This window comes from Notamacropus eugenii, chromosome 2 (assembly GCF_028372415.1).
Source record: "Notamacropus eugenii isolate mMacEug1 chromosome 2, mMacEug1.pri_v2, whole genome shotgun sequence".
Lineage (NCBI taxonomy): Eukaryota > Metazoa > Chordata > Mammalia > Diprotodontia > Macropodidae > Notamacropus > Notamacropus eugenii.
The window spans coordinates 39967250-39983426 of NC_092873.1; the positions used below are offsets into that span (position 1 = coordinate 39967250).

Below are 16177 nucleotides of genomic sequence, written 5' to 3' on the forward strand. Positions count from 1 at the left end.
AGCAAAGTTGAATGCCTCTCAGATTCTCTACTGTTCGGGAACAAGGGCCCTCCTAATCTTAAACCCCTCACTCCTGCAGATCCTCCCCTGACCGGGTTGGCTTCCTGGCTGTGGTACATGCACTTCCTTTCCCTTCTCCACTCTGCTGTAAGAGGTGCCCCTGGGGCATCCTTGTCCCCCTTCACCAGGCGGCCTTTCTGGGAACATTAACTTCCCTTATTTCGCCAGAGTCAGGCAAGGACTCTGGGAGAGCAGGTGGGCACTGGGCTGCATCGATGATTTCTTCTGGGCTGTGCTATCGCAAGCAATAACTCTAGACGGATGGTGGCTTAGATTTGCTGTGAGTTATTTAACCAACAATAGATGTTCATGTATATATTTTTTAGAACTTGTATTTATTAACAACCTGGAAAGGAGGAGGATGGGAAGATTTATACAGAAGGAGTAGGGAGTTAAAAGGAACAATTAGAGGAGCAAAAAGAGATATTGAGCAAGGAATTGCAGAGGATATTTTAACACACAATCAAAGGTTCTTGAGATATTCTCTGAGCAGACAGAAGGTAAAAGGGAAAATTGGCCCATTACGAACTGATGGGAGGGAATTGGTGACATGGGATAGAGTAATGGCTGATTGGTTAAACAGCTATTTAGAGGCTGACTTTTCAAAGAGAAGGAAGATGGGGCTGGAGCTGGGGTTGGGGAAGAGCCAGACAGGGAGGAGAGAAACATAGGGAACAACCGGGTCCACTTCAGCCCAGAACCCACACTTACGGAAGACAGAGACAATCTCCTTGGTTCCAAATTTTGCTGTACCCTGAGGAGTGAGGAAAAGGGGAATGGGAGCCCTGTCATTTTCGTGCTAATGGTCCATGGGTGCACATACCTGGTCAGGGCTCTGTCTTTTCAGATTGGCATCCACTTTTTTTTTCTCAGTGTTAGTTCCTCATTAGGCTGAAGCAATAAAAAGCAGGTCAGAGACTGTCCTTCATTCTCATTTTAGAGAGATGGGCATATATTCCATGGGACTACCACAAGGTATTGTCTTCCATCACCACTGGAGAGCTGTGCACCTCTGAAATCAATGGCTCCCCCACATGGAGACCTCCGCCCCTCTCCAGAGGCACCCCACAGGCCTTGGCAGCTGCAGCTGCAGCTTCTGCCCTCTCAGAGACCCAGTAAAGAGAGGGAGAGAAGACTTTTAAACACAGATTCTTAGCCTTGTGTTTGTGTTATGGACTCCTTCTGGAATAATGTTTTTAAATATATAGAATACAATGAATGGGATTACAAAGGAAACCCATTGTATCAAAATATAGTTAACAAAAAAAAATTTTTTAACAAGTTCATGCACCTACTTCATAAGGTAATTTTGGTGAATGTCAATAATATATGTAAAGTATTTTGCAAATCTCAAAACACTGTAGAAATGCTATGTATGATTATTAGTATCAGAGTCAGGATTGGAACTCACATCTTCCTGACTCCGGATCCAGCGTGCTATTCACTCTCCCAACACTGCCTCTGGTATGACCAGCCCCCACTTGAACAAGCCTCTTCTCGACAATGTCTCCAAAACATGACTAATGAAATTTATTTGGCACATGCATATGTATTTGTAATGGCTCTTATTTTCTTGCCTTCTCAGAGAATTTGAACTGAAAATTAAATTACAAAAAAAACCAAGTTGGTGGACCCCAGGTTTAAGAACTCCTACTTTGGAGATTCTTAACTATGGCCTCACTGTGTCTGGTGGTAGGCTGAGAGGAAACAGCCACTTAACATAGATGAGCCAGCCTAGCATTCAATACTCCACAATGTTGCCAAAAGCTACCTTCCCAACCAGAGCTCCACTAGGTCTAGTATGTTCACCCTTTTTTTCTAGCCAGGCATATCTGTTCCCTGTTCCCTACCCTGAGCACACATGTTCCTCTCTCTTCATCTTCTTACATCTTTTCTCTTGCCTGGAACACAACCTTCAGCTTCCAACTCATGCCTCGCCTTCTTCTCAAACCCTGCGTTGGCCACCCAACCCCGACTGTGTTCACCCTCCTGAATACCTGGTTTGGTCCTTGTCAAGGCAATCTTGTATTATTACACATTTATTCAGGTCTTGTCTCCCCACCCAGACTGCAGGTCCCCCGTATCTTGTGCTCTTGAATCTCCCATAAAGTAATACTACCTTGCACTCAGCTCAGTGGAAGATACCCAAGTCACCTCATTGGCCAGTGGCAGTATTAGAGTGCTTTGCTCCTCCATGGTAAACAGCCTGGGGCAGAAGAGTAATCTAGGGGATTACTAGGAAAGGTGATGAGTTCTCTTTTAATCCCATTCTTGAGATCGGGAAGTCCCCCAGAGCTGGGGGTTGGAGGGTTGGCAGATGGGTGTCTTTGATGGGCAGGGAGAAGCTGGTACAGATAGAGAAGCAAAGTGAGGCAGAGAGTCGTTAGCAAACACATCCTCTACTTTGAGAAGCAGCAGGTGTCTGGGAATGGGCCTCCGGCCCGGATGGATTTCTGGGGAACAGTCCCAATTTGTTGGCACAGATGGAAGGCTCTGCCTAAACAGAAGATGGAAGTTTGATAGTGAAATGTTGGCAAGTACCAGAGGAGGGGGAGGGGGTAGCATGTGTGCTACTGGGCCAGCATATGGAAACTTGGTGAGGGGAGTCCTACATCTCAGGGCAAGGCACCCAGGTGGAAATAGGCCATGGTGGAGAGCAGGCAGACAGAGTTGGAGGGCTGCCTAAAAGAAGGAGGGCCATGCCACTCCTGACCCATGACTTTTTCGTACAGTCTGCTGAGAGAAGTGGGGTGTTGGGGGAAAGGGGGAAAAGAGGGAAAGATTCAGATAATAGAAGAGAATTTCCAGGGGAACGAGATGGAGGCTGGAACACCACAGCCAGGGTCTTTCATGATGGAGTGCCCAGGAGGATAAAGGCAGTCTCGAGGGTTCCAGAGAACTCAGACCGACAGAGGTACCCCAAGCTTATAGCCTATGAGTCCTGCCCCCTCCCCAGCAGCAAAGAAAAGGCCAGGATGAAGAGCAGAGCGGGCAGCAGCCTGGAGGAAGAATCCTCAAGTCTAGTGGGCAAAGGGGCCCTCACTTATCAACCAATTTGTCATCCTCCTTTGGGTTTGTTGGCAGCAGCGTCCTCTTACTGCTCAGAATGTAAGTTGTTGACTGACAAGTGATGTAATACACAGAGGAGTTGACTTTACTTCCTCTACCTCTTAGAGGAAAAGCTACTAAAAATATAACTCGAGTTCTGGGCCCCACTGCCTCTCCTCTAATAACATTCGGCCGCGAGAGTCTGCTGTGCCTGATGGAGCTGGGTCATTTATAAAACATTAGCATCCCTTGTACTGACATTTCACTTTTCATATTACAGGACTTACCAGGTCTTTTAAAAAAAATTAATAAAGTGCTTATAGCCTTCATTTTCCCACCGAGGGCTTTGATGTCCAAAGTTAGAAATGAAATAAGGAACGTAACAATATCCTCTGGTTGTAAGGGATGGCCAGACTGTTGCGTTGCCACCAATTAGAACAGGGGGACCCCTGGGGGGAGTGATTAAAGACTGTAGATTATTTGTCCTGGCTTCTTTGGGTCTTTGGAAGTCTCAAGTCTTATAACCAGAATTTGGCTGTCCAGATCTGAGACAGACTATTCCTTCCCTGCTTTTTGGGCATCTGTTCCTTTCTCTTAAGCCTTAAGAGTTGGGAGCACCTATCCATGCAACTGAGCTCCCTTGTCCTACCACCCCATTCGAGAAGATCCCTCCCTTCCTCCAGTTCCCCACACTCCTGGGCTTTCCTGTGGCGAGGCATGGCATTTCTAGGTCCCTAAAAGAGCCCCCTCTACCCCAGGACATGGCTCTCCCCTTCCAACCATGGAGACCCCCCTGGAGAGGATAAGCCTGAGTTACAATGCCAGTTGGTCCCAGGACTTCTGGGAACAGGCCAGAGGAACCAGGACCAGCCTGTTCAGCAGAGGGACAGCAGAAGCAGTGCCGACCCAGCTCAGGCAGCAAGTGGGGAGTGAATCATGTTCTGTGCGAGGGAAGATCTGGAGAACGAGTGGTTTTTCTGTCTTTTTTTTCTCCCCCCCTTCCTTCTCTTGTCATCCCTATGAGTCAACGTGCCCTGCTCCACACGTCTCCAATTCATCAGCAAACGTGCCATTTTCTCAGTGCTGTGCCCAGGTTCTGCAGGCCCCACACAAGCCCAGAGATCTGTCACTCCTTCAGGAATGTTGGGTTAGGAAATGAAAAACAGAGCTTTCTTGTCCAAGATAATTTTTTTTATTGTTTTTCTCTCCCTAATTGGATTCAGTGTTTCTTTCATCTTACAACCTCTCCGATGGGGAAATTTGTGTTTGCTGTTTGTGCAAAATGCAGAAAAAATATCAGCAACCTTCATGTTTTGGGGGGGGGGTAGGGTGAGGTGGGGTTGTGCTAAGGTTGGGGGGGGGGTGCTTCCAGCCAGTGTTGGGATCAAGGATAGGAATGGACTCTCATCCTACCTTCGATTTCCTTCCCCATCTTAATTCCTCTTAACAGCGACAGGTTTTTTCCATTTGGTATTTCTGATCTTAAAACCACCTTAGTGTGTTAATCAGGAGACATAGCTTTCAAGCAATGTAGTAAAGGCCCCCTCTTCTTGGGCTGTGTCCTGCAGGGACCCCTTGAATCTAGGTTAGTATCTGAGGTCCTTCTTACTGCTAATTCCTTCCCTCCAAGGAGGGAAGGTACTGGCCACTTACACTCACACTGTATGTATGGTTATTTGCCTGCTCTCCTCATTAGAATTGAGGGCAGGGACTGGCTTTGCCTTTCTTTGTACCCCAGCACTTAACACAGTAATGCTTGATGGTGATGTGTCCAATGTCCCTTAGGACACTGATGGTTTTCCTGCCCTCCTGCATAGTCCCCTTCTCTACCAGGGTTTTCTTGTGTTAAGGAAAGTCATCAATTGGGTTGGATTCGGTTGGGTTGGGTTTAACAACTGGGTATGAACCTCTTTGCTTCTGTCCTTTTGCCCCCCTCATAGGTGAATTCTAGGCTAACTACGCTGTCCACACCTGTTGGACTAACACTGTTTAAAACGGCTTCACTCTTCAGTTTATAAATAAAACGACCCTCTTCCTTTCCCCATTCTCACTCTGTTCATTCCCCAGGGGCCTGGTTCATTAGGAAGCCCACAAGCTGTTGGGTTTTCTTTCCCCTCCTTGGGCACAGAAGCTGCTCCAGGAGGTGTGAGGGGGTGTTGGGGGGAGGGGAGGTAGATGGGAATTCATTGCATATAAAAAGCGCTCTAAGCCACTAAGAACATTGGTCCCCTGAAGTGACTCTTGCCACCTTCTGGTTCCTCCACGATCACCCCCTAACCTTGGACTGGATCAGGGTCAGGTTTTGTAAGTATGGCTACCAAGTTTTTCTAGACCAAAAAAAAATTATTGAGATTTTCCCCCACTAAAAATTCACCAATACAATCCTTAGTTTCAGCAGGTATCATTTCCATATAGTTTATAAACATGATATAAGATGTACAGTTTGATAACTGAAGGGGGAAGACCTGTGCATTTATATATATATAGAAAGAGAGAGAATATATATATATAAGTGAACAGTTAGGAAACCCCACCTTCTGCAAGGGCCTCCTTTCTCCCAGGGAAGTCCTAAATTCCAGCCTCTCACAACCTCTCCTTTGGTAGTTGGCCCCCCAGGAGCCCAGCAATCAAGTGCTAATAGGCCAGCGTTGCCTGAGACACAGGAATGTGAGAGGCCTGAACTCCATGGGGCCCAAGGAGGAGGGGGAGGGTGGTCCCAGGATTGTACACGTGAGGGTCGTCCTCTGTGTGGACAGGCTCAGGACTTTCCCTTAGAGCCTTCTTGCTCCATCCCAGAAGCGTGGGGTCTTTCAAACCCCCTTAAAATTAACAGGATTTTGTAGGGAACACAGCTCCTGTCTGTGTGTTTGTCCAGTTGTTGCTAATGAAGGATTAGCTTGTGTCTTTTTTAAAATTTTTTTTAATCTCTTCCCTTGAGTTGGCAGTTTCAGTGGATGCTCAGACAGGGCCATTTGTGACAGCTGGGTTGGTAATGCCTCTAATCCCCTTCCACTGTGGGTGCTGTACAGTTTGGGCTTGATAATCCACCCGGCCATGGACAGAGACTGGCCAAAGCCTCCGCCATCCTTTCCCTGAAACTGGCAAATCCTCCATGTAGAAAAAAAGAAAAAAGAAATTCTGTCCCTTTGTAGATAGGTGGCAGTGCCCTGTGCCAACTGCCCTCCCAAGCTATCAGCGGAGGGTAACTGCCAGCACCAGGATCCACGCCAGGAGGGAGGCCCTGAGAGCGCTGCCCCTGGAGGCCTGCTGCACCCCGCTGGGTGAAAGGATGGGGGTCCTCCGGGCGCATTTACCTTTCTTTTTGGGGCGTGCTGTGGGCATCATGTCAAAGCTGAACTTGTGGTGGTAGTCGGGCACATAGTCCTGGACCTCATGGCCATTTTTCCGGGCCCCACCAGCCCCTGGTTTGGAGATCTGGTTCCGATTTCTGTAGTTGGTACAGTTCTTTCCGGACTTCTTGGAGCCCAGGCGGGAGCCAGGCTGGTGGCCATGTAAGCTGTGCTGGGACCCCTTGTCCTTGGGGCTACCATGGGGAGGGTGATGCTCCTTTCGAGCTGCCCGATCAGTGGTGGCGAGGGTGTGGGATTTGAGCTGGTGCAGAGACTCAGCTCCTGTACAGTTCCTGAATTCCTGGGCCTGGAGCAGCTTCAGATCTCGGCCCTGCATCGTCTCAGGGGTAGCACAGAGCACGCTGGAGCTGGACCCCCGAAACCTCCGCAGCCATTCCCACAGCGACCGGGCCCGGCAGCCACAGTCCCAGGGGTTGCCGTTGAGCCGGAGAAACTCCAGGGCCCCTAGGTAGGTGAGACAGTCCCCCTGAAGTTCAGAGAGGCTGTTGTTGAAAAGGAAAAGGGTGGTGAGTCTCTGGAGATCATGGAAGGCCCGGTGCTGCACCAGCTGCAGTTGGTTCTCATGGAGGAGCAGGCGGTCCAGATTGACCAGGCCCCGGAAGGTGTTCTGGTTGAGTTTCCAGAGTTTATTGCCATGGAGGAACAAGTGACTGAGGTTGACAAGGTCCACAAAAGTGTCATCCTGGAGAAACTCGATGTGATTGTCCTGCAGGTAGAGATACTGGAGGTTGTGGAGGCCACTGAAGATGCCTGCAGGCAGGGAGCTGAGCCCACACTTGTACAGGTAGAGGGCATGGAGTTTGACCAGGCCCTGGAAGGTCTCCGGGGCCAAGGTCCGAAGGTGGCGGTTGTCCCCCAGGTCCAGCTCCTCCAAGTGCACAAAGCCTTTGAAAGTGTCAGGGTCGATGGAGGTGATATTATTGGAATAGATCCAGAGGGTGACCATGGAAGGGCTGAAGTGCCCTGGGAGAAGGAAGCCAATCTGGTTATTCTGCAGGAAGACCCGCTCGCTGTCCTCGGGAATGCCCTCAGGGATGGCGGCAAAGTTATGCGCCTGGCAGCTGACAGTCATGGGCGCTGGGTAGCACACACAGTCCACAGGGCAACAGATGCCCACCTGGAGCTCCAGACCACAAAGTACCAGGAACAAGTTCACATAGTGACCTGTGCAGAGAGAGGAGAGCTAGGTCAGGGGGCTCCGGAGAGGGCAGGGGCGGGAGGAGGGGAGGCAGAGGTGCATTTAGGGTTAGGGGTAGTGTCTGGGGCACTTAAGGTTAGCATTAGAGTCCAAGGCATTTAGGGTTAGGGTTAGAGGCCCAATCATCCTTTCCTGAGAACCTTCACCTTTGTCTTCCACCCCAGCATTGACTCAATTACTTAGTGCACACCTGCCCGCGTTCAGGTCCATGGGTCCATTCTTCCTTTGCCTTCATTCCCAGAGCCCCTGAATGGGGTACAGGGTGGCATCAGAGATTTGAGCTAGAAGGGAACTTGGAGGTCTGATAGGTTGGACTGAGTGAGAGAGAATGAAGATATGGCCTTCCAAAGGGTGACCGTGGGCCAGCCATATGCCCACCCACCTCAAGGTGAAATGGGGAAAGCATGGGGGAAGGCTCTTGTGTTAAAGGCTCTTCAGCCTTTAGCCTTGTGGTAGGAGTCCCAGGGCTGTAGAATCTAAGAGGCAGAAGGAAGCTTGGTAATGGAATCCAAACATCCCTTAGCTGCTGGGGTGGTGAGGGGCACCAACTCTGAAGAGCCTAGGGTAGAGAATTTATCCTTTAATTATTCCCCTCTTCCTCTACCCCCACTCCCCACCCAAGGTCTCTGCATGGGGTCCCCTTTGTGACTGGGAAGAAGCGGGTCACACATAGTCTCAACCACTCTAGAGTGAGGTGATAAATAGACCAAGGCCCTTGGAGCTGAAGCTGCTGGTCCAGATGACTCCTAAGACTGGCAGGAAGTCCTCTTCCCCCACAGCTGACTCTCAGGCCCAAGGGCTCACCCTTGGCCACAAATATCTTGAGGGAAGAATGTCAAAGGACCAGAAAATATCGCAGGGGGAGGACCTTTCCTGGAACACCAGCCCCAGAAGATTAACTGCAGACGTGCAGGGGCACTTCTCGCTAGCAGGGATGGATGGTGGCTGACCCTCAGAAACAGCTGCTATCTCTCTGCTTCCCTGACTCCCCATCCTCCCCCAGTCCACTTTCCCCTCCTCATCCTAGCCTCTGTTTTCCTTTCCTGCATTCACCCCATGCTCCCTGACCCTCACTATCCCCACCCCACGCTCCATTTCCCCTGATGCTCAGCCTCCTTGCTGGCCCTGGCTGTGGTGAGCACTTGCCCTGGTCCAGAGCACTTCCTCTGTAGCTCTTTCTCTAATTGGGCATTAATTAGGCATTCGTTAATGGATCCTTAAAATAATTTATTTTCGGATGTGTCCAGTCTGTGGTCTGATAATAGCCCTACACCCATGATTAGACCAGCCTCATTACAAATGTTCATCATTACCTGCTACTTTCCAGGGTGGATCAGCCTTTATTGTAAGTGGAGATCTCCTCCCATTGCATTATTAATGAAGGAGGGCTCTTTCTCCTCACAGAATTTCCTTGTTAGGCAGCATTAGGGGGAAGGGGCGCATTTCAGAACCTTTGTCTCACCCTCCTCCACCCCCCACTCCAGCACAAATAATAACAGCAGATCACACTTAGATGGCTGGTCTGAGGGGACAAAAGCCTTTCTGTCAGCAGCCTGGGGAGCCAGCAAAGACAGTCTATCTATCTCGATTTCATAGATGAGGAAACTGATGAGAAACCCCCAGGGTTTATTTAGTCTTTGTAGCTGGCTGTGTCAGAACCTAACTTCTCCCTGACTAATTCCAACGTATCTGTTTACCGCTCATCTTGACTTAGCATGAGACAAATACCATGATTGGAATTTTGGTCCAGACCTGACATTTCATCAGTGTAGATGAAATTCCAGTATGGAAACCCTCTCCACCAATGCAGATTGGCAACCAAGCCATCTGTAACTTCATTATTCTATAGAGTTGGCTGGTACACCAAGAGGTTCTTTAGACTGTCCATGGACACCCATGCCAGCCCCTACTCCAAATGAACTGGTCATTCTCCCTCTATAGAACTGTACCATTGCCTGCCACACACTCCCTCCCTCCCCAATCACCATCTTTTGAGGTCCCTGAGCCTCCCTCAAGTCTCAACTCAAATTCTGCCCCCTAAAGGGTGGAGATTCCCCACCCTTCATGCTAATTAGTGTTCTCCCTTTGAAACTGCTTTATTTGTATCTGCTTTGTGTCTTTTTGTATCTGGGGGGTGAAGAGCTGGGCTTGGAGCCAGAAAGAACTTTGTTCAAGTCCAGGGTCAGATACATACTGACTGTGAAACCTGGGCCTCTCATAGTCCTTAGAGTAGGTGCTGACCTCTATTGGTGAAGGGAGTTTCCTCACTTGGGAGGTCTCTCCACTGGGGAACAGGTCTATCCCTTTATGTGTATGTGGTCCTTTTTGTCTGTCTCTCCAGTGCCTCCCACGCTTCTGGCAATTCTTTGGTGCCTAATAAATGTTGAATGAATGAATGAGTGAATGACTGCCTGGAGCACAGGTCTTCCCAATTCCAGATCTAGCTCCTCTGTACCCACCCCACAATGCCTCTCTCCAAGGTTTATGACATTTAAAATATGTGCATTTATAGAAGGAGATGGGAAGGAATCTCACCGAAACAGGGAACTCCCACTTCCAGTGAGAGTCAGCGCCTTCTCTGAGGCAAGCTAAGCAGTATGCTCAGGCTAGCACAGCGGGTTCAGATGGGAATAGGACCAGAGCACAGGTCTCCCTGGTTGGGGGAATGGGGCCTTTAAAGAAAGTCGCCATTAATGGGGTCTCTGCTTGTCTTCCCTCCATCGCTCCTTCTATCCTTCCATCCATTCCTTCTTCCTGCCCTTCTTTCTTCCTTCCCTCCCTCCCTCCTTCCCTCCCTCCCTTCTTCCCTCCCTCCCTCCTTCCTTCTTTCCCTCCCTTCTTCCCTCCCTCCCTCCTTCCTTCTTTCCCTCCCTCCCTCTTTCCCTCCCTTCTTCCCTCTCTCTTTCCCTCCCTCCTTCCCTCCCTTCATCCTTCCCTCCCTTGGCCGGCCTCCCTCCGCTGCGGGCCTCTCTGCTCCCGCTGCCGCCCCCCTCGTTTGCGGCCAGCATGCTCGTCAATAAGTGACAGCTCCCAGCTGTTGGGAGTTATGGGCTGCCGGAGAGTGACAGCTGCTTCCCGTCCCCCTCCCCCCACCCGCCTTCCCCCGCTCCAGCCACAGAACGTTTCCAGCCCATAAAAATCATCGCAGATCATTGGCTTTGTGCATAATCGGGTTAGAGCGGCCGGCTCGCAGCTTTGGGAAGCTCCAGACCCCCCGAGCCACCTGGGTCTGTCTGTGGGCCCTCGGGCTGGGAAAGAGGTAGGGGGAGGAAAGAGATCGAGTTGGGGAGGTGGGGACCCGGCAGGGCTACTCGGGCCCTCCCCCTCAATCCCTTTGGAACGAGGAGGGGCCTTGGCGATCACTTTATTCAACCCCCTCATTTTACAGCTAAGGAAACCGAGGCCCAGGGAGGGCCAGCCATTTACCCAAGCTCACACAGCCACTTAATAACAGAGACCGATTGGCACACACACACACACAGAGCTTGGCAAATCACAAAGCAGAGTCAGAATTGGAATCCATATCGCTTGACACCAAATCCGATGTTCCTGTCTCCTGGGACGCAGCTGAAAGTGAGTTTCAAGGTCATCTATTCCAAGCTCTGAATAAACTTCAATCCTCTTTACAAGATCTCCCCACGACTTGTCCCCCATGGCCTTTGCTTGGAGACCTCCAGTAATAGACAGTTAATTACACCTTGAGGCAGTCTATCCACTCTGGGACAACTCTGCCAATGAGGAAGCATTTACTGAGCTCAAGCCTCCTTCACAGCAAGCACAGTCAAATCAACCCAGCGAGTATCATGCCAGCGCCTCCGGTAGGGAGAGCACGGAGCTAGGCACGGAGGGGGGGAGGAGAGAAAAGATTAGATAAGATCTCTCTCTCCTCCGGTTCATAGTCTAATAAGCTCGGAAACTATTAGGGCTGGAAAGATCTTTGGAGATGGTCAAGCCCTTCGCTGCATAAAAGCCCCCTCTCCCCCCATCTGCCTTTGGATGAGGTGGGTCAACCCGCTTCCTTCTGGCCCCATCATCACCCCGTAACTTTCTGAACTAAACTGCGTCGCCTTCTCTAGTTTAGTTTCCCCGATTAGAATTCAAACTCCGAGAAGTCAAGGGTTGACTTCGATTTTATATTGAAATGCCCTGTGCTTAATAGAGGCTTGGTGCATGTGAACACGATACCTGCTTTTTCATTCGTTAGTCCATCTGTCCAATGAAACTTCCTTTTACAGAACAATCCATCAATTAACAAACACTTATTGCGTGTTTACTCCGTAGTGGACGCGGTTAGTACCGAGGACAAAGAAAAGCCCCAAAAGTCCCTGTCCTAGATGGGGAAGCTGGACAGAGCAGTAGGAGTTCAAATCTGGCCTCGGACACTTACTAGCTGTGTGACCTTGGGTAAGTCACTTAACCCTGTTTGCCTCAGTTTCCTCATCTGTCAAATAAGCTGGAGGAAAAAAATGGTAAAATATCCAGTATCCTTGCCAAGAAAATCCCAGATGTGAACAATGAATACTTTTCTAAAATGCTTTCCAAGCCTTAGAGTTTAGAAACTTTTTTTAAGGCTACTAACCTCCTGAAATGGATGGTGATAATCACTCCCATTTTGCAAATGAGGGAACTGAGACTCAGTTGAATGATCAGCCCAGGGTCAGCCAGAGAGTCATCTGGGGCCATGTTCATTTGTAGCTTCCAATCCAGGATAATTCCCTAGGGTCTGAGGTTCACCTTTCCTTTATTTATCCAAACCTACAGCCCTAAAGGCTGATTTGACTGGTCACTCATCTGTTCAAGCAGCATCAATGGTTCCCAGTTGCCTTTAAAGAATAGGATACAAATGCCTGTGCCTGGCATTTAAAGCCTTTCACAAGTTGGCTCCAAGCATCTTTCCAAGAGAATTTACATATTACTTTTCCTCCTACACTTAGTCTTTCAGCCAAATGGGCCTACCTACTGTTCCCTGTACAGAATAGTCCTTCTCTGGTCTCAGTGTCTTTGCACAGGCTGGGGCCCCAAGTCTGGTCATTTCTCCCTCTTCCAACCTCCAGCCCCATTTAGGCTCAACTCAAGGGCTACTTCTTCCAAGAAGTCATTCCTGATTCCCCCAGTTGAATGTCTCTCCCCAAATCTGTGTTTCTCTTATATAAATTGTGAATTTACCCATGAATATGTTGAATCACATCTATGGTAGGAACGTCTTCCAGGGAAGGTCTCTGCCATTTAGGTTGGGTAAGGGTTTATTTATTTTTTTCCCCCTAAAAGGCAGGAAAGCCTAATCTAAGACTTGATTGGTGCTGGTGCTAAGTCTCAAGCTGCTGACTCAACATCCCAGTATCCCTAAGGACTTAAAAGGCCAGCCCCAGAGAAGAATCAGGACTCCTTTAGACTTTGGAGGCTCTGATATCTTTTGTTAACTGTTAAGGGGGCTACAAGTATCTTATTTCATTCCAGTCTTCAACCTCGATTACAAGATTGGTCTGAGTCCAGGGATACTGATAATAATCACAACATCTAGCATTGATGCAGCACTTTGGCAAAGTGCCATACAGCTGTAACAACTCTGGAAGAGAGGTGCTATTATTATCCCCATTTTATGGATGAGGAAACTGGGGCAAATAGAGGTTAAGTGACTTGACCAGGGTCACACAGTTCGGGAGTGTCTGAGGTAGGATTTGAACTCAGGTCTTCCTGACTCCAGATCAGTAACAGGCACACAGGAATCATTTATTGAATCAACAGTGATTTGGAATCAGGAAGACCCAGGCCCCATCCTGCCTCTTATATTTGACTTTGCTTTTTGAGTTTCAGTTTCCTCTGAATACTTCTCAAAACAGATGTCACAGTATGAGTGGGATGTGGTCTGCCCCTCTCATTCTACAGCGAAGGAATCCGTGGTCTAGGAAAGTGATGATGAGTAGCCAAGCTGAGATTTGAACCCAGGTCCTCAGACTCCAGATTCCAGGCCTCATTACACTACATGAAACAGTATCTAATAAGGTAAAGCTCCAGTGAGATGATATCAAGAGCTCGGTAGACTTTGCAGCTCTCTGTAAACTCCAATTATTAGGAACCGTCAGCACTCACACTCTGTGGGCACAGCCTCTCTCCCAGAGCCTAGGGTCATCTCCAGCCCTGTGGCTGGGGAAGTGTCTCTCTCTCTCTCTCATCTCTGTCTCTCCTTTTCTTCTCTCTGTCTTGTCTCTTTACCTCTCTCTTCTCTTTTCTCTTTCTTTTCTCTCTCTCTGTCTCTTCTCTCTGTCTGTCTTTTTGTGTCTCTCCTCTGTCTTTCTCTTTTTGTCTTCTTCTCTGTCTCTTTTTGTCTCCTCTCTCTGTCTCTCTCTTCTTTCTCTCTGTCTCTGTGTCTTTTGTCTCTGTGTCACACACACACACACACACACACACACACACACACACACACTCCTTTATCTCCTGTCCTGGACACCAAGCTCATATCATCTATATCACCCATCCCTCTGTCCTCAGAATGCACAGATGGGATGGTATTTAACACAGGCCTTGAAGAATACAATGAATGGGAAGACGGGGGATGTCCTAGGTGGAGGGAAGGGCAGGAAGAAAGGACCAAGGAAATGAGGAGAATGGCAAAGAGTTTTGTCTTATCAGGGAAAATATGGAGGAGATTCCTGTGTGATGCAGGGGATTAGACGAGATGGCCTCTAAGGTCCATCATGACCCATTTTCTGGGATTCTGTAGCTTTGTCAGCTCCCAAATTGAGGATCATGAACGCAGCTCGGAGGCCATCTGGTGCACCCCCCCCATTATACAGGGGAAGAAATTAGGTTTATAGAGGTGATGACCCTTGCCCAGGGTCAGGGAGGTAAGTGGAAGAACCCAGGTTCAAACCCAGATGCTCTGGTTCCAAAGGCACTGTGCCAAGTTGTTTCCCATTGTGGATAACCACTCCTCATTGGTTGAAATCGGGGATATCAATCCCACCCTGACCTGACTCTCCTTCAACAAGACACATGGCCAGAGGGGATTGTGGGATCCTGAATTAAGAGCAAGAAGGATCCTGAGAGATGGAGTATATTTTACAGAAGGAAACTGAGACCCAGAGCGAGCCCCAAGTGACTTGTCCACGGGCAGGAAATCGCATATCTTCTGACCCCCAGTCCAACTGGATTTGTTTCCAGAGGGGTTGAGCTACCCTGGGCCAGCACCAGGAACCACAGGCACTTTAAAGTACATATTTTGTCTGCATCTTTCAACAGAAATATGTGGGCTGCAGTGGACAGAAACCTGAATTTGGAGTCAGAGGAGAAAGGTTCGAATTCCCATTGTCTCTTACCCACAAGTGACCTTGGAGAAACTCTTTCTGCATTTGAAGCTCCAGTTTCCTCATCCGTAAAATGAAGGGGTTGGACCACAAGGCCTCTGAGGTCTCGGCCAGCTTTAAATCCTATGATAAACAGAGGAGCTGTGGCGGTGTTGACCTGTCTGATTAGCGTGCAAACATTTTACCTGCTTTAAATCACTAACCTTGGAGAGGAGAGCTTACATGCTTCCCCTCCACTGCCCAAAGCAAAGAGTCCTCCCTCCCCCAGCATGTCCCACGTGGGCCTCCTCTCCTTGTTGCCCCCTTTGAATGAAGGGTATCCCTCCCACCCCTCTTGAGAACTTGCCCACCTATTTCTTACCTCCTCCTGCCCTGATCTCTGGGGGGTTCCTGCCCAAATGCCCCCTGCTCACCAAGATGGTGAGCTTATCTTAGACACTCCTTGTACCAAGATGGAGAGATAGACAGATGGACAGACAGAAAGATAGACAGACAGCTAGCTAGCTAGATGGACAGATAGACAGATAGCTAGATAGAGAGATAGATGGACAGACAGACATATAGATAGATGAATGAACAAATAAACAGATAGACAACTAGAAAGATAGACAGCTAGATAGAAGATAGATCTAGAGATAGAAATATATAGATATAGATATGGATAGTTAGAGAGAGATGGAGATGGATCTATATCCTAATGGGCAAAGGTGACAAGGAATCCTTGGACTTATCTGTGCATTGGAACAAGTGCCTTCAGGAGACAATTTGTTGCTCAGTTGTTTTTCAGTCATGTCCTACTCTCTATAACCCTATTTGGGGTTTTCTGCAAATAGGGTTAAGTGCCTTGCCCAGGGTCACACAGCTAGTTAAGTGTCTGGGGCCAGATTTGAACTTAGGTCTTCCTGCCTCTAGGCCTGATACTCTAGCTACTCCTCTACCAAGCTGAACCCAGAAGGCTTGGGTTCAAATTCTGCCCTCTTCCTCCCCTGTGTGACCTTGGACAACTTGCTCTATTTTCTTGGGGCCAAATTTCTACAATCTGTAAAATGAGGGGCTGGGATGGATAGTCTCAGAGGCCCCTTTTACCCCCAAATCTATGACCCTTCATCATTGTGGATAAAATAGAAAGATGTTGGCTACAATTGGGCAGGTTCAGGATTGGTTGAGTGCCTTGATCCAAAGAGTAGTTAATAATG

At 48.8% G+C, this 16177-nt stretch overlaps 1 protein-coding gene across 2 annotated transcripts in view; it reads right to left on the minus strand.

Annotated features, from left to right (window-relative positions):
- Positions 1–3992: 3992 nt before the first annotated feature.
- The window catches only part of RTN4RL1 (reticulon 4 receptor like 1), a 126047-nt gene continuing 113862 nt past the window's right edge, over positions 3993–16177 (minus strand). Inside the window, exons 1-2 of one of the 2 annotated variants that reach the window (XM_072639958.1) lie at positions 7868–8219; positions 3994–7643 (exon numbers count right to left, since the gene is read on the minus strand). In XM_072639958.1, the coding sequence (XP_072496059.1) occupies positions 6301–7551 (1251 nt within the window). In that variant the 5' untranslated portion in view covers positions 7552–7643; positions 7868–8219 and the 3' untranslated portion in view covers positions 3994–6300. Of the gene's footprint in view, positions 7644–7867; positions 8220–16177 lie in introns of those variants that run through there. The other variant, XM_072639957.1, reaches the window with a different exon arrangement.